Source organism: Schistocerca piceifrons, chromosome 2 (assembly GCF_021461385.2).
Source record: "Schistocerca piceifrons isolate TAMUIC-IGC-003096 chromosome 2, iqSchPice1.1, whole genome shotgun sequence".
NCBI lineage: Eukaryota > Metazoa > Arthropoda > Insecta > Orthoptera > Acrididae > Schistocerca > Schistocerca piceifrons.
This window is the reverse complement of record NC_060139.1, coordinates 455,292,789-455,308,042: the sequence shown is the minus strand read 5'-3', so window position 1 is coordinate 455,308,042 and position 15,254 is coordinate 455,292,789. Positions and strand designations below refer to the sequence as shown.

The window sequence follows — 15,254 nt, the reverse complement described above, 5'->3', positions numbered from 1 at the left end:
CCCTGCGTAGATATCGGGCATTTACACCACTAGACAAACTCTTTTTTCCACATATATTCTTTCTCCTGACAATTTTTTAAAACTGGATGCACAATGGTGTGATGTTTCATTTTCTTTGTTGCAGTCAGTTTTAAGAGGAAAGAAGAATGTTGTATTTGTGGCTTTTATACTTACAATTAGAATGCTACTGTACTATGGAATCTGAATCATTCGAAACTTTGCAACCTTACCCATTTACAGATTAAAAGTACAAGAAATACTTTCATTGAAGTTACTATCCTCATAGCCGGCCGAAGTGGCCGCGCGGTTCTGGCGCTGCAGTCTGGAACCGCGAGACCGCTACGGTCGCAGGTTCGAATCCTGCATCGGACATGGATGTGTGTGATGTCCTTAGGCTAGTTCGGTTTAGCTAGTTCTAAGTTCTAGAGGACTAATGACCTCAGCAGTTGAGTCCCATAGTGCTCAGAGCCATTTTTTTTTACTATCCTCACAGATCCATCAGCTGGAGAGATACCTCGTTGTCCTTCGTATTAATGAATCCAACAATTTACTTGTTTAGTTTAAGGTACATTTATTTCTCAATCAAGATTTCACTTGCAACAACAATGAACAATACTCAAAGTCAGAGCCAAAAGGGAAGAGTAGATGGACAAAGAGGGGGACGTGAAGAAAGTGGGAGAGAGAGAAGGATGAGGAGGAGATAGACAGTGAGAGGTGGAGGAAGAGGAGATGAACAAAGAGAGGGAGAAAGAGGAGAAGGGGGCAAAGGGGGGGGGGGGGAGAAGATGGACAGAGAGATTAAGGAGAGGAGGAGATTAGGACATATACAGAATTCCCGTATGCATTTAGCAACTGCAAAACATTGATGGGTTACCTAGTATCTGTATACTGACACTGTCGATAATGTCAGGTCTTTTTATAGTTACAGGGTGTAAAGTATTTCCGTTGCATTTAGATTGTCAAAATAACTGCTTAAGTCAGTTTTTTGAAATTGTGCTCAGAAGTACTCCCCCAGACTTGTATAACTGATAATGGTGTAAATGGTATGCCCTGTGGTATTACGGGCAACTCTAAAATATTTTTGTTTGCTGATGACGCTAGCCTGGTAGTAAAGGATGTTGTGTGAAACATTGGCTCAGTTTCAAATAGTACAGTTCATGACATAAATTCATGTCTTGTAGAAAATAAACTAACACTAAATCACAGTAAGACTTCATTTTTACAGTTTCTAACACACACCTCCCCCCCATGAACCATGGACCTTGCCGTTGGTGGGGAGGCTTGCGTGCCTCAGCGATACAGATAGCCGTACCGTAGGTACAACCACAACGGAGGGGTATCTGTTGAGAGGCCAGACAAACGTGTGGTTCCTGAAGAGGGGCAGCAGCCTTTCAGTAGTTGCAAGGGCAACAGTCTGGATGATAGACTGATCTGGCCTTGTAACAATAACCAAAACGGCCTTGCTGTGCTGGTACTGCGAACGGCTGAAAGCAAGGGGAAACTACGGCCGTAATTTTTCCCGAGGGCATGCAGCTTTACTGTATGATTAAATGATGATGGCGTCCTCTTGGGTAAAATATTCCGGAGGTAAAATAGTCCCCCATTCGGATCTCCGGGCGGGGACTACCCAAGAGGATGTCGTTATCAGGAGAAAGAAAACTGGCGTTCTACGGATCGGAGCGTGGAATATCAGGTCCCTTAATAGGGCAGGTAGGTTAGAAAATTTGAAAAGGGAAATGGATAGGTTAAAGTTAGATATAGTGGGAATTAGTGAAGTTCGGTGGCAGGAGGAACAAGACTTTTGGTCAGGTGAATACAGGGTTATAAACACCAAGTCAAATAGGGGTAATGCAGGAGTAGGTTTAATAATGAATAGGAAAATAGGAACGCGGGTAAGCTACTACAAACAGCTTAGTGAACGCATTATTGTGGCCAAGATAGATACGAAGCCCACACCTACTACAGTAGTACAAGTTTATATGCCAACTAGGTCTGCAGATGACGAAGAAATTGAAGAAATGTATGATGAAATAAGAGAAATTATTCAGATAGTGAAGGGAGACAAAAATTTAATAGTCATGGGTGACTGGAATTCGAGTGTAGGAAAAGGGAGAGAAGGAAACGTAGTAGGTGAATATGGATTGGGGCTAAGAAATGAAAGAGGAAGCCGCCTGGTAGAATTTTGCACAGAGCACAACTCAATCACAGCTAACACTTGGTTTAAGAATCATGATAGAAGGTTGTATACATGGAAGAACCCTGGAGATACTAAAAGGTATCAGATAGATTATATAATGGTAAGACAGAGATTTAGGAACCAGGTTTTAAATTGTAAGACATTTCCAGGGGCAGATGTGGACTCTGACCACAATCTATTGGTTATGACCTGTAGATTAAAACTGAAGAAACTGCAAAAAGGTGGGAATTTAAGGAGATGGGACCTGGATAAACTGAAAGAACCAGAGGTTGTACAGAGTTTCAGGGAGAGCGTAAGGGAACAATTGATAGGAAAGGGGGAAAGAAATACAGTAGAAGAAGAATGGGTAGCTTTGAGGGATGAAGTAGTGAAGGCAGCAGAGGATCAAGTAGGTAAAAATACGATGGCTAGTAGAAATCCTTGAGTAACAGAAGAAATATTGAATTTAATTGATGAAAGGAAAAATATAAATATGCAGTAAATGAAGGAGGCAAAAAGGAATACAAACGTCTCAAAAATGAGATCGACAGGAAGTGCAAAATGGCTAAGCAGGGATGGCTCGAGGGCAAATGTGAGGATGTAGAGGCATATCACCAGGGGTAAGGTAGATACTGCCTACAGCAAAATTCAAGAGACCTTTGGAGAAAAGAGAACCATTTGTATGAATACCAAGAGCTAAGATGGAAACCCAGTTCTAAGCAAAGAAGGGAAAGCAGAAAGGTGGAAGCAGTATATAGAGGGTCTATACAGGGGCAATGTACTTGAGGACAATATTATGGAAATGGAAGAGGATGTAGATGAAGATGAAATGGGAGATATGATACTGCGTGAAGAGTTTGACAGAGCACTGAAAGACCTGAGTCGAAACAAGGCCCCCGGAGTAGACAACATTCCATTGGAACTACTGACGGCCTTGGGAGAGCCAGTCCTGACAAAACTCTACCATCTGGTGAGCAAGATGTATGAAACAGGCGAAATACCCTCAGACTTCAAGAAGAATATAATAATTCCAATCCCAAAGAAAGCAGGTGTTGACAGATGTGAGAATTACCGAACAATCAGTTTAATAAGCCACAGCTGCAAAATACTAACACGAATTCTTTACAGACGAATGGAAAAACTAGTAGAAGTTAACCTCGGGGAAAATCAGTTTGGAATCCATAGAAATACTGGAACACGTGAGGCAATACTGACCTTACGACTTATCTTAGAAGAAAGATTAAGGAAAGGCCAAAACCTACGTTTCTAGCATTTGTAGACTTAGAGAAAGCTTTTGACAATGTTGACTGGAATACTCTCTTTCAAATTCTGAAGGTGGCAGGGGTAAAATACAGGGAGCGAAAGGCTATTTACAATTTGTACAGAAACCAGATGGCAGTTATAAGAGTCGAGGGACATCAAAGGGAAGCAGTGGTTGGGAAAGGAGTGAGAAAGGGTTGTAGCCTCTCCCCGATGTTATTCAATCTGTATATTGAGCAAGCAGTAAAGGAAACAAAAGAAAAATTTGGAGTAGGTATTAAAATCCATGGAGAAGAAATAAAAACTTTGAGGTTCGCCGATGACATTGTAATTCTGTCAGAGACAGCAAAGGACTTGGAAGAGCAGTTGAACGGAATGGATGGTGTCTTGAAGGGAGGATATAAGATGAACATCAACAAAAGCAAAATGAGGATAATGGAATGTAGTCGAATTAAGTCGGGTGATGTTGAGGGTATTAGATTAGGAAATGACACACTTAAAGTAGTAAAGGAGTTTTGCTATTTGGGGAGCAAAATAACTGATGATCGACGAAGTAGAGAGGATATAAAATGTAGACTGGCAATGGCAAGGAAAGCGTTTCTGAAGAAGAGAAATTTGTTAACATCGAGTATAGATTTAAGTGTCAGGAAGTCATTTCTGGAAGTATTTGTGTGGAGTGTAGCCATGTATGGAAGTGAAACATGGACGGTAAATAGTTTGGACAAGAAGAGAATAGAAGCTTTCGAAATGTGGTGCTACAGAAGAATGCTGAAGATTAGATGGGTAGATCACATAACTAATGAGGAAGTATTGAATAGGATTGGGGAGGAGAGAAGTTTGTGGCACAACTTGACCAGAAGAAGGGATCGGTTGGTAGGACATGTTCTGAGGCATCAAGGGATCACGAATTTAGTATTGGAGGGCAGCGTGGAGGGTAAAAATCATAGTGGGGAGACCAAGAGATGAATACACTAAGCAGATTCAGAAGGATGTAGGTTGCAGTAGGTACTGGGAGATGAAGAAGCTTGCACAGGATAGAGTAGCATGGAGAGCTGCATCAAACCAGTCTCAGGACTGAAGACAACAACAACAACAACAACAACAACACACAATTCAACTAAACCTGACATTTTAATTTCACAGAATGGGCATATGATTAGTGAAACTGAACAGTTCAAATTTCTAAGTGTTCAGATAGATAGTAAACTGTCGTGGAAAGACCACGTTCAGAATCATGTTCAAAGACTTAAAGCTGCCATTTTTACTATTCGAACGGTGTCTGAAGTGAGTGATCGTTCGACATGAAAATTGGTCTACTTTGCTTATTTTCATTCGCTTGTGTCCTATGGTATTATATTTTGGGGTAACTCTTCCCATTCTAAAAGGATATTTTTGGCTCAGAAATGGGTGGTTCGGGCAGTAAGTGGTGTAAGTTTATGAACCTCTTGTCAACCCCTGTTCACTGGTCTGGGTATTTTGGCATTGGCCTCTCAATATATATATTCCTTATTGTCACTTTTGTTAACAATATTAGCTTATTCCTAAGAATAAGCAGCTTTCACTCGGCAGAAATCAAACCATCATTTGGATTGGACTTCCTTGTGCAGAAAGGTCTGTAGTATACTGCTGCATCCATTTTTCAATAAGCTACCACTAGAATTCAAAAATCTGAAACTTAAACTTATGGCTTGTCTTTTTTTGGGTTCATAAACATTTTATTTTTATCTTTTATTACTTTTATCTTATAATTTCTCATAGTGACACATTCCATGACCTTGGAGATTTGCTCCTCAATTTGGTCCTACGGAACTTGATGTGTAAATAAAAAAATAAGAAAACTACCAGTCCATAGCACATTCAATGGTCTCATTGGTATCCCAGTCTATATTTGTTAGGTGAAAGTCATCTGCAGCTAATACTGCAGGATCGGGGTACATGCACCACACTACTGAGTGTAGACTTTCTTTGACTGATTCAATAACTGTTACAGCATTATTGGGTGGCCAGTAAACCAGTTACTTGTGTGTAGGTAATTTTGCAGCCAGGCCCTGACCTCTATAGACATAATACTTTTGTCGATTGACATGAACATCTCCCCCTCTGTCCTGTGGTATATGGTGTCTTACTTGTCTCTTAAAAGTACGTTCCATGCTTCATTAAATATTTTGGAGTTTTCTATTTTGGGTTTCATCCCCCTCTCGGGTCAGAGGTTACTTTGAGCATGATGGCTTTCCTGTGGCGGTTTAGGAACTTGTTGACAAACTATGCACACTTCCTATCCATTGATGTACACATCCTATCCATCCCACTACTAAAATTCTAATGGAAACAATAGGTAAAAAAGTGAAAATGTAATTATTTTTCATTGATCATAGCTACAGGCTTATGGAAACAGGTACAGTAGGGTTCGTCGTTTATTTAAATGTTTAGTGAAGTGTGTATTTTACTCTGTGCAGAGTCAGTAAGAGTTATATAAAGCAGTTGTTCTGAAATGGTATTTTAAATATTTCAGCAAATCACCAGCTGTCATCCATTTCCTATTTAAAGAACGATTCTGCAGAAACATTGCATGCAAAAAGTACTGCAGAGATATCAGTAGAAAGCAGCAGACTAGGTTAAGCAATGTGGGTGAACTATTGCCTCAAGAAGTCTGTCCTGTATGCAAAATGGGTCCTCAGTCTCAGTACTGCATGAAGTACTATAACCAGGGAGCCTGACCTGATCAGCCAGACTGACTTGATCTCATAAAAAAAACTTACACCATGTACAAGTAAAAGCATGAAACCTGACTTAGACTATGCTTTCAGTATATCTTTCTTTTTCTTCCCCACTTTCACTCTACTACCTCAGATTGTTAGAGCTGATTGTCTTCTACTCTTATACTTGGTACTAAATTTTTTTATACTCTCTGGTTCAGGCATTTACATTCATTCTTCAGACAGCTGTTTCATAAGAGGCCACATTCTTAGTTTAATTAAACGTAGACAGAATTTTTCCAGTGTGTTAAGTGTGTTGTCAGGGTGGCAATTCTTCTAGAAAACCTGGAAACATGTTTTCCATTAATATGGATAAATATGAAGCATTTGTTGATAGTGGAACAACATCTGGGAAGTATGTGTGGAAAAACAGCTAGTAGCTTCTCTGCTTGTAAAGTATTTGTTTGATCATGTAACATTATATAGATTACAGTTAATACTTTGTACTGATAATATAAGAAATTTAAAATTACTATATAGTTCTTCAAATGAACCTTGATGTTATTATGTTTTACTGTGTCCACATACCTGAAGTCTCTTGATCAGTTGGGAATTCTTATAGATTACAATTTATAACTTAGATTTCGATGTTTGGACAAGAAAATGTTCAGCTGCAAATGTTTGGAAGATATATATATATCTCACACACACACACACACACACACACACACACACACACACACACACACACTCAACCTCTGTGGCAATGATGATCCAGTTGTTGATGTTAATGTTTCGGTTGCTGTGTTTGTACTGAGTAAAAGAGAAGATTAAGTAATTTTTCTTTGTATTTCAGGTGTGGCTGTGCAACACTTCTCATGTGTCTGCAGATGAGCATGTGTTTGTTCTTGATTCTATGCCTTATTTCCATTCTGGAATATTCATTATATTGTAATATTGTTTCAAATACATCATTGTACTGAAATTGAGGCAGTTAGAAGCATAGGGATGTAAGTGACAAAACCAAATATTTAGACATATGTGCACAGTATTGTAATGGAAGAACCAATCTGCTTGGTGGCAAAGGGATGTATGTGTGTCAGGTGATTTGAACAGCTTTTTAATGATTATCTGAACACCTAATTAACAAGGAGTGTTTTCTCTTTGGATACAAAGAGATGCAAGTGCCGATAAGTGTCTTTGGTTCCAAATAACTGGTAAGCTGTTGTAATCAGGTAATTTGATGCATTGAAATGTACAGACAGGCAGTGAAAATGCCGATAGTGATGGTTTTCTGAGGCATGTACATCAACTTCCTCAGTCTGTAATGACCCTCATTGCCTTTAGTGACAATGCAGGCATCAGAGCAAGAACAAAGAAACCATCATTAAGTTTTGGATATATATAATAAAGTACGCCTTGCTGAAGACTACTGACCACAAGTTCGTGATTTCTGGCCACTCCTGTGTGCAATGTTTTATAAGACTACCCTCAAAGATGATAAGATTTTTGATTCTATTGACTTAAGACAATGAAAGCTAGGATAGCGATGTTCACCATCTGCCATAACAGGGAAATATCAGAATCTTCCATTTGTACCTCCAATTTACCGTCGATTCTATACGAATCTGAAGCACATATCAAAAACATCTGTTCCCAAACCATATAACAGATAACAAGCAAGTTGAGGGCCAAGCATACAATGTGGTGGTGGTGGTGGTGGTGGTGGTGGTGCCATCTGAGGATGTGTGTTACTCAGAATAGACATCAGAGTATGTGTAGTGCTAATAGATTGCTTGGAAATTTGTGTATTTAACATTGAACAATGGAAACTCCAAGTTGGGATATCAACAATATAAAGAAAAAATAGATTGCTTTTCACTGTAAAGATGACACTTTGAGTTGCAGACAAACACGACAAAATGACAATTACACATGTAGCTTTCGACCAAAGCCTTCTTCAATAAAGAAAAAACACATGCTCACATTCATTCACACATACAAGTACACCTCATGCCCACAAGATGACCATCTCCAGCAGCCATAAGCTAAATGTGTAACCATCTTTTCATTGTGCCTGTCCACGACTCAATGTATCATCTTTGTGGGAGTATCAGTCTATCTTTTCCTTATGTTTTTGTATGTAAAATTGTTTATGCATTTGCCTTATCCACTCCATTATATGTGTAATCCGTAAAAGTTGTGTGTTTGAATTAATGTAATAAACGAAAATGGGATGGACAAAATATTGTATTACATTCTTTTGCGTTTTTCCCAACCTGATATTGATGAGAGTCTTGAGGAAATAAGTAACATCCTTGGAGGCAGAGGGGTGTTAAGTGCTAACTAGATTAATGATAAAGTAACTGAGCACAGTATTCTGAATTTAATTCACAAATATTGTATGTGTAGCTTCATTAATAACCACTGCATATGATGGTTACATTAGACAATAACAAATGAACATGGAATTTTCAATTTGATACAAACTTTGAAGCTCATTTTCTGAGAATTGTGGTCTTGTCTCACTACACCCCTTTGCTTTTAACTGCCTCAGTTTCTTGTGTTTACTAATTTTATATCTGTTTGTTATACCTATTCTTGATTTAGCATTAAAGTCGGCTACAAGTAAGCAGTGATTAGAGTGTGGTGACATAATTCTCTATATCTCACAATTACCATTTCTTCTTTGTATTGTTAGCAATTTATCACTGAACATTCCACTCTTTATTTTCAGCAACAACCAGGATGCTCAAATAATTGTTGTGTGTCTTCATCTTGTGATTCAAATCAGTTGCAATTAAGACCAGACATTGAAACAGAAGATCACATTTGTGGTAAACTTAATTTGGGCTATGTTTCAAGATGGATGAAGGTAATATATTTCTGTCCTGCTTGTCATTTAGTCAGTATTTTTTATTAGTGCCATTTGGATAATCTTGCTCATAATGTAGTTATAGGATTTAGAAATACAACAGACATGATGCTATAATTTATGTCGATTATTGTTGTGGTCTTCAGTCCTTAGACTGCTTTGAAACAATTCTCCATGCTAATCTGCCCTGTGCAACCTCTTCCTGTCTGCATAACTATTACCACCTACAGTACTCAAACATGCTGTACAAGGTGCCATGAATGGTGAGGGAGTGGACATCTAAATCAGGGTGGTTAAACGGAAAACAAAATGTTAACTGCCAAAAACTGACCCCAGAAAAGGTTTATTCCCCAAAATGGAAATGGGGTTCCTGCTATCTTTAGCTACTTAAATTATTTTTGACAGTGACTTCGCTTTAAACAATCTATTTCCATAGATAAACTTACACAATTGCAGTTAACAACCATATAACAAGAACTTTTAATCTAGACCTTCTTCCAGAATAGACTAGTCTCTTCTATGTCTTTACTGGTACTGACATTTTTGGAGAGGTCTGCTCGTGTATTCTATGGCAGCCCCTCCAAAGCATCTTCAACTGGCGGAAGCATGGAATAGTGCACTCCATCACCAAGTGTAGACACCCACTTAGTGCCCAAGCTGCACTCTCAAATAGCACCTTATCTCACTTGACTCTGTGCAAAGAGGCACCTCTCATCAGTGTACTGTTTTTGCAGCCTCTGGCAGCACACTATTCAGGCTCCAGTAGTCAGGTCCCTAGATTGTACTTCACATATTAATCATCAGTATAATGTGCTTGTAAACAGTGTGTGATATTGGTAATAGCCTGGTTAGGTATGACAATTAGTTCAACATAGATGGCATTCAACAGTGACATCTGTAGCAAGAAGTTACTTGAACTAAATGTGCCTCGATGGATATCACAGTTAGAAGAGACGAGTTGCAAGTTACATGCTATGAGGAAAATACATGATGGGTCCTGGCCGTATCAGGGGAACGTATGTAAATAAAGTAAAATGTGTATCACAAAGCTGAGATGGCAAAGACAAAGCCCATGGAAACTCTGGAACACTTTATCATGGTCAACCCAACACTTCCTGAACTTGCGGATATAAGGGAGAGGGTAAGGAGTCATTCCAATCCCGGGAGCAGAAAGACTTATCTTAGGGGAAAAAAGGACAGGTATACACTCGCTCGCGCGCGCACGCACACACACACACACACACACACACACACACACACACACACACACACACACACCAAACGGGAAAGTACTGGTAGATAGACACAATAAAAAAAAAACACACAAACACACACACACAAATATTCAAGCTTTCGCAACCCACGGTTGCTTCATCAGGAAAGAGGGAATGAGAGGGAAAGACGAAAGGATATGGGTTTTAAGGGAGAGGGTAAGGAGTCATTCCAATCCCGGTAGTGGAAAGACTTACCTTAGGGGGGAAAAAGAGGACAGGTATACACTCGCACGCGTGCGCGCGCGCACACACGTATCCATCCACACATATACAGACACAAGTAGACTTACACATGTCTGCTTGTGTCTGTGTGTGCGTGTGTGCGTGCGTGTGTGTGTGTGTGCGTGCGTGCGTGCGTGCGTGCGTGTGTGTGTGGGCGCGCGCGCGAGTGTATACGTGTCCTTTTTTTCCCCCTAAGGTAAGTTTGTGTTTGTTTTTAATTGTGTGTATCTACCAGCATTTTCCCGTTTGGTAAGTCACAGAATCTTTGTTTTTAATATATATAAAGTGGCTAGTGCACACAACACCACTTCATTTTCAGTACTGTTCCAATATGTGTGTGTCAATGCTCATCTGATAATTAAACAGATATCACAAAGGTTCTACGAGTCTTACAGCACGTATGCAACACAGGGTTGAGATGATATGGACCGTTAAAGGCAGAGAAGCATGGTAGAGGGCACTCCACACAGTTGCTGAGTGCAGCTGTGAAGGCTGGTGGTGATGGGAGAGGCACAGATACCACACAAAGAACTGTGGCAGCCTAACACAGCGAGGGGAGTGAGAAGAGAGTAAACGTCAGTTGGTGACAAGGTGGGGAAGGCTAGGGGAGAGTAGGCCCCACCTCTTTCAAGGTGGGAACCATGCACGTGACTGCTAGTTGACAGCTGAAGGTAAACATAAGCACATGGCTGTCAGGTTGACAGCTAAGTGCCACACTGAGCGTATTCATTTGTAAATGCTAATGACGCAGACAAGTGGTCCTCACTGTGACAGCTGGGCCACAGAATTAAACCATGCATATAGTGCTCACACCCAGAATAATTCAGCCTGAGAAGACAACAAAGCAGCATCCATTAAAGGATAGTGTTTTTGACACGGCATAAAACTTTTTGTAGGTGTTGCAGTATGGGTGTGAGTAGCTTCCAGTCACTTCCTCTGAATATGCAAATGCATAAAGAAGGCTGAAATAAAATGCACAGATTGGAGAGAGTATCTAGGGTGTGACCAAGGCAGCAGAACCTTTCTCTTTCATGGTGCTATTCTAACAGCCTCTAGGCAGGTCTATCAGAGTAGAATTTTGGGGTTGTGACATGTTAACATGGTAAGGTTTTAACCTATAAAAGTGGCAATCTAGCATTTTTAATTCTCTATTGACAGGAGAAGTCGAATGTATGATTTGATAGGGGCCTTCAAAGGGTGCAGTGAACTTTTTAGTTTTTCTTTTCTTAATTGCAGGATTGTGCAATAACATACAGTCACCTGGCTGATGTGGAGTCACTACTGCTCTTTTATTTTCTTCTCAGCACTCACTTGGCTGTAACCCTGATGTTGTTAGATTGGACTTGATGCCTGTTTGCTTGATGTCTGTTTATTGAATTCGTCACTTCTTTTGAGTCTAAACTTGGTGGTAGCTTGTCTGTTATGAATGGGAAGCTCATGATATGGCCATAGACTACCTGTAGACTTGTGAATTCTGCTGTTATTAGCAGATAGTGTGAAAGGAATGTATCTGTCCCAATGGGAATGTGTTAAAATGGCATCATAGGATAACGTCTATTTAATGCTTTTGTGAACCGGTGCAACATGGCCATTCACTTTAAGGTGGAAGTGGGTAGTTTTCCACTATTTAATTTTAAACATTTAACACATTTGTACAAACAATGAGGAATAAAATTTGTTCCCTGATGGGTTAGAACAGTGTCAAGGCTGCAAAATGGTAGTATCAGGTGAGTAACAAATGTTTTAGCCACGATTTCTGCCATCATATGAGCAATGGGCAACTAGTATTGGATATCTGGAAAAGTAAGCAATTATTGATAGAATGTACTTATTTTCCTGCTAGATTTGGTAAAAGGGGTCCCATTACATTTAGAGTTATAGTTTTAAATGGTCTGGATGCTTCTTGTAAGGTTTGCAAAAGAATATGTGACTACATTGGCTGTGACTGCTGAGTGCAATACGGACGCCCCCTGATATACTGACCACATCACGGAGCCTGCCAAGCTACCACACATAACATTCATAGTACATCTGTCGCTATGGCAAACTTTTGTGTTTATCATGATGTTGAGCGACTCTCTGTTCTGGAGTGATTTCGGTACCATCAATTGATGTCTCAGAGGAGTTTTGCAGTACTATATACCATCTTCGAACACAAAATCAGGTATTGTGGACACCGTTGACAGTTGTAGTCTTCTTCCTAGGCATCTTCTAATTCTGCTATTAGTACTTCATGTGCTTTCAGTGTGTAACCTTTCTGCTGAGGGCGTCTGCATTCTGGTGCAGTTTTCCATGCTTATGCCATATTGTACTAGTTTTAAAGCCTAGTGGGTTGGCTGGCTAATAGGGTCTTTTAAATTCAACAGCCACAAGGCAGCATGGTCATTTACAACAGTAAATTTCCTGCTGTACAGGTAGCATTTAAAGTAGTTGACACCAAACATAAGGTCAACAATTCTTTTTCTGTGGTGCTGTAATTGATTTTAGCATTTTTGAGCTGGTGAGAAGCATAACCAATAGGTTTTATTTTGTCCTTGAGCTCTTTGCTCAAAACAACACTGGTGGTGAAGTCTGAGGTGTTGCACGAAAGTATAAATGGCTTTTTAAAGTCAACGTGTATCAACAGAGGTGAAGTCGTCAAAACTTCTTTAACTTTTTACATGACAATTTCACATTCTGCAGCCCATTCAAAAATTACTCCTTTCTTTAATAACTTGGTCTTTCTTTAATAACTTGCTAAGAGGCTTAGTCACATGGCATAATCCTTAACAAAATGACAATAATTGCTTAACCGCTAGAAGTAATGTAACTTTTACATTGGTTGGGGCAGCGAAATTATCCACAGCTTTCATCAATCATGGGTTCAGTTGTACCCCATTGCAGCTAGTAATATGTCCCAATTACTGGGCTTGTTACTCTGAAAAAGAGTATTTTTCCAGCTTCAACTTTAGATGAGCACTCTGAAATCGTGCCATAAAATTTCTCGCTCACTCAGCCTGTTCTTCCATAGTGTGATAGAACACTATAATATCGTCTAAATGAACCAAACAGTTAGTGTGTCTCAAACCTCTTAACAACAAATCAGCAAAGCTTTGATATCTGGTAAGTGCATTTCTTAAGCCGAAGGCTCTGGCCTAACCTCATATGGCTAACTGATATTAGACCTGAAGTTTTGATCGTTAGTACAGCTTATGCAAGCACATGAGTTTTCATGGGATTGTTTTGTTTCCATTTTCTGGCTTTCACACACGGTGAACTATTTCTCTGTTACTAGTCTATTATTTTCTTTACCTGCAGTCACCATTTTGTCGTTTACCGGATTACTGCTGATGTGTGCACACAGATTAATGCAGTATTGTTTTGTTTTTGTTTCACAGCTTTCTGACATATGGAACTCTTTTTCTCGTAATAATTTATCAGTGTCATGTTTTAAAATTGAGATTTCACTTTTCAGCACTTCAACATCATTTTAAGTATCTTGATAATTTCACTTTTTGTTTTCAGTGCTTTTGAGTGTTTTGAAATGTAAACAACTGAGACATATCCATAAAAGAATCACCACTGGTGTATTGTAAGTTTATTTTGGCGCACTTTTTGTGTAACCAGTAATTACACTTAACACATAGGATTCCCTTTATCACATTCTTTGCATAATGAACTGTTCGATTTTTCCATTTTTGATGAGAGTGGAATGCTGACTGTCTGTATGGGTGCCATCTTGTTACTGCAGTCATGAGTCAGAAGGCACAATAAAAACTGTTTTAGACCAGTCCTGAGGGTCTATCAGATCTGGTGATAGCTTGAACACACATCAAGGATAGTGAAAAAACACAATTTCCTAATTTGTACGACATTTCATGAATATATGGCAAGAGATAAGTATCAGGGGCAATGATCTACTTTACAGTTGTCATGTCTACACAAAGGTGATAGGTCTTTTCACCTTTAATAGATTTTTTTGGGACAATCACCGTTGAACTCTGCCAGTTGCTAGATGATGATTGAATAATTCTGGCATCAAGCTGTTGTTGAATTATTTCTTCCACAACAGACTGTAAGTGGTACAGAATTCTGTAAAGTTTCTGGGCAATTTGTCTTGCATTTCTGGTAAGGAATTCATGATATTCAAGATCATTAGCTGACAGGTACTGCCTTTCTTCAAATAACCATGAATGTTCCACTGAAATTCGTTATAATAAATGTTGCTCTGATTCAGTGAAATGAGACTGCTTATTCTGTAATTGTTGCGTAAGAAGTGACGTGATAATATGTAAAACTTAGACCTGTAATGATTTTGCTCATTTTGTAACACTCTTTTGGTAATGGATTCTACATTCTTGGTTATTTCTTGCCTACCAGCTAGTATGGTTCCTTTTGGTGTTATTGCATTATGGATTCCAAAATTGTCTATGTACACTGGGATTCTTGCTTATTCTCGCACAATTTGTACTCTGCACTAGTTTTTCTCAAGTGTATTTGCATTCTGTTGAGAACGTCATTTTCGGTGACGTTCCCCTTATGCTCCTGCATTTTGACTGTCAACCAGAGAACTCTTCCAGTGCCAACAGTTATTGTTGCAGGGGTGGTGATTTTCAACACCAAGACACACGGTGAATCAGAATTTTGGGAAGTGGCATCCTTTCCCAGATTTCCTCACATCTGTGAGGTACTGTCACCGCCAAAATAATGAATTGCAGCGCAGGAAATCATTTCCCAGTATGATGTCAAAACCAGGCCTTCTCTGCCTTTCT

The 15,254-nt window shown here is 39.4% G+C and overlaps 1 protein-coding gene across 8 annotated transcripts in view; it reads left to right on the top strand.

Annotated features, from left to right (window-relative positions):
* The window catches only part of LOC124776830, a 322,032-nt gene that overhangs the window by 175,042 nt on the left and 131,736 nt on the right, over positions 1 to 15,254 (top strand). For all 8 annotated transcript variants that reach the window (XM_047251996.1, XM_047251994.1, XM_047251997.1 and 5 more), the window contains one exon: positions 8,870 to 9,007. In XM_047251996.1, the coding sequence (XP_047107952.1) occupies positions 8,870 to 9,007 (138 nt within the window). The remainder of the gene's footprint in view (positions 1 to 8,869; positions 9,008 to 15,254) is intronic.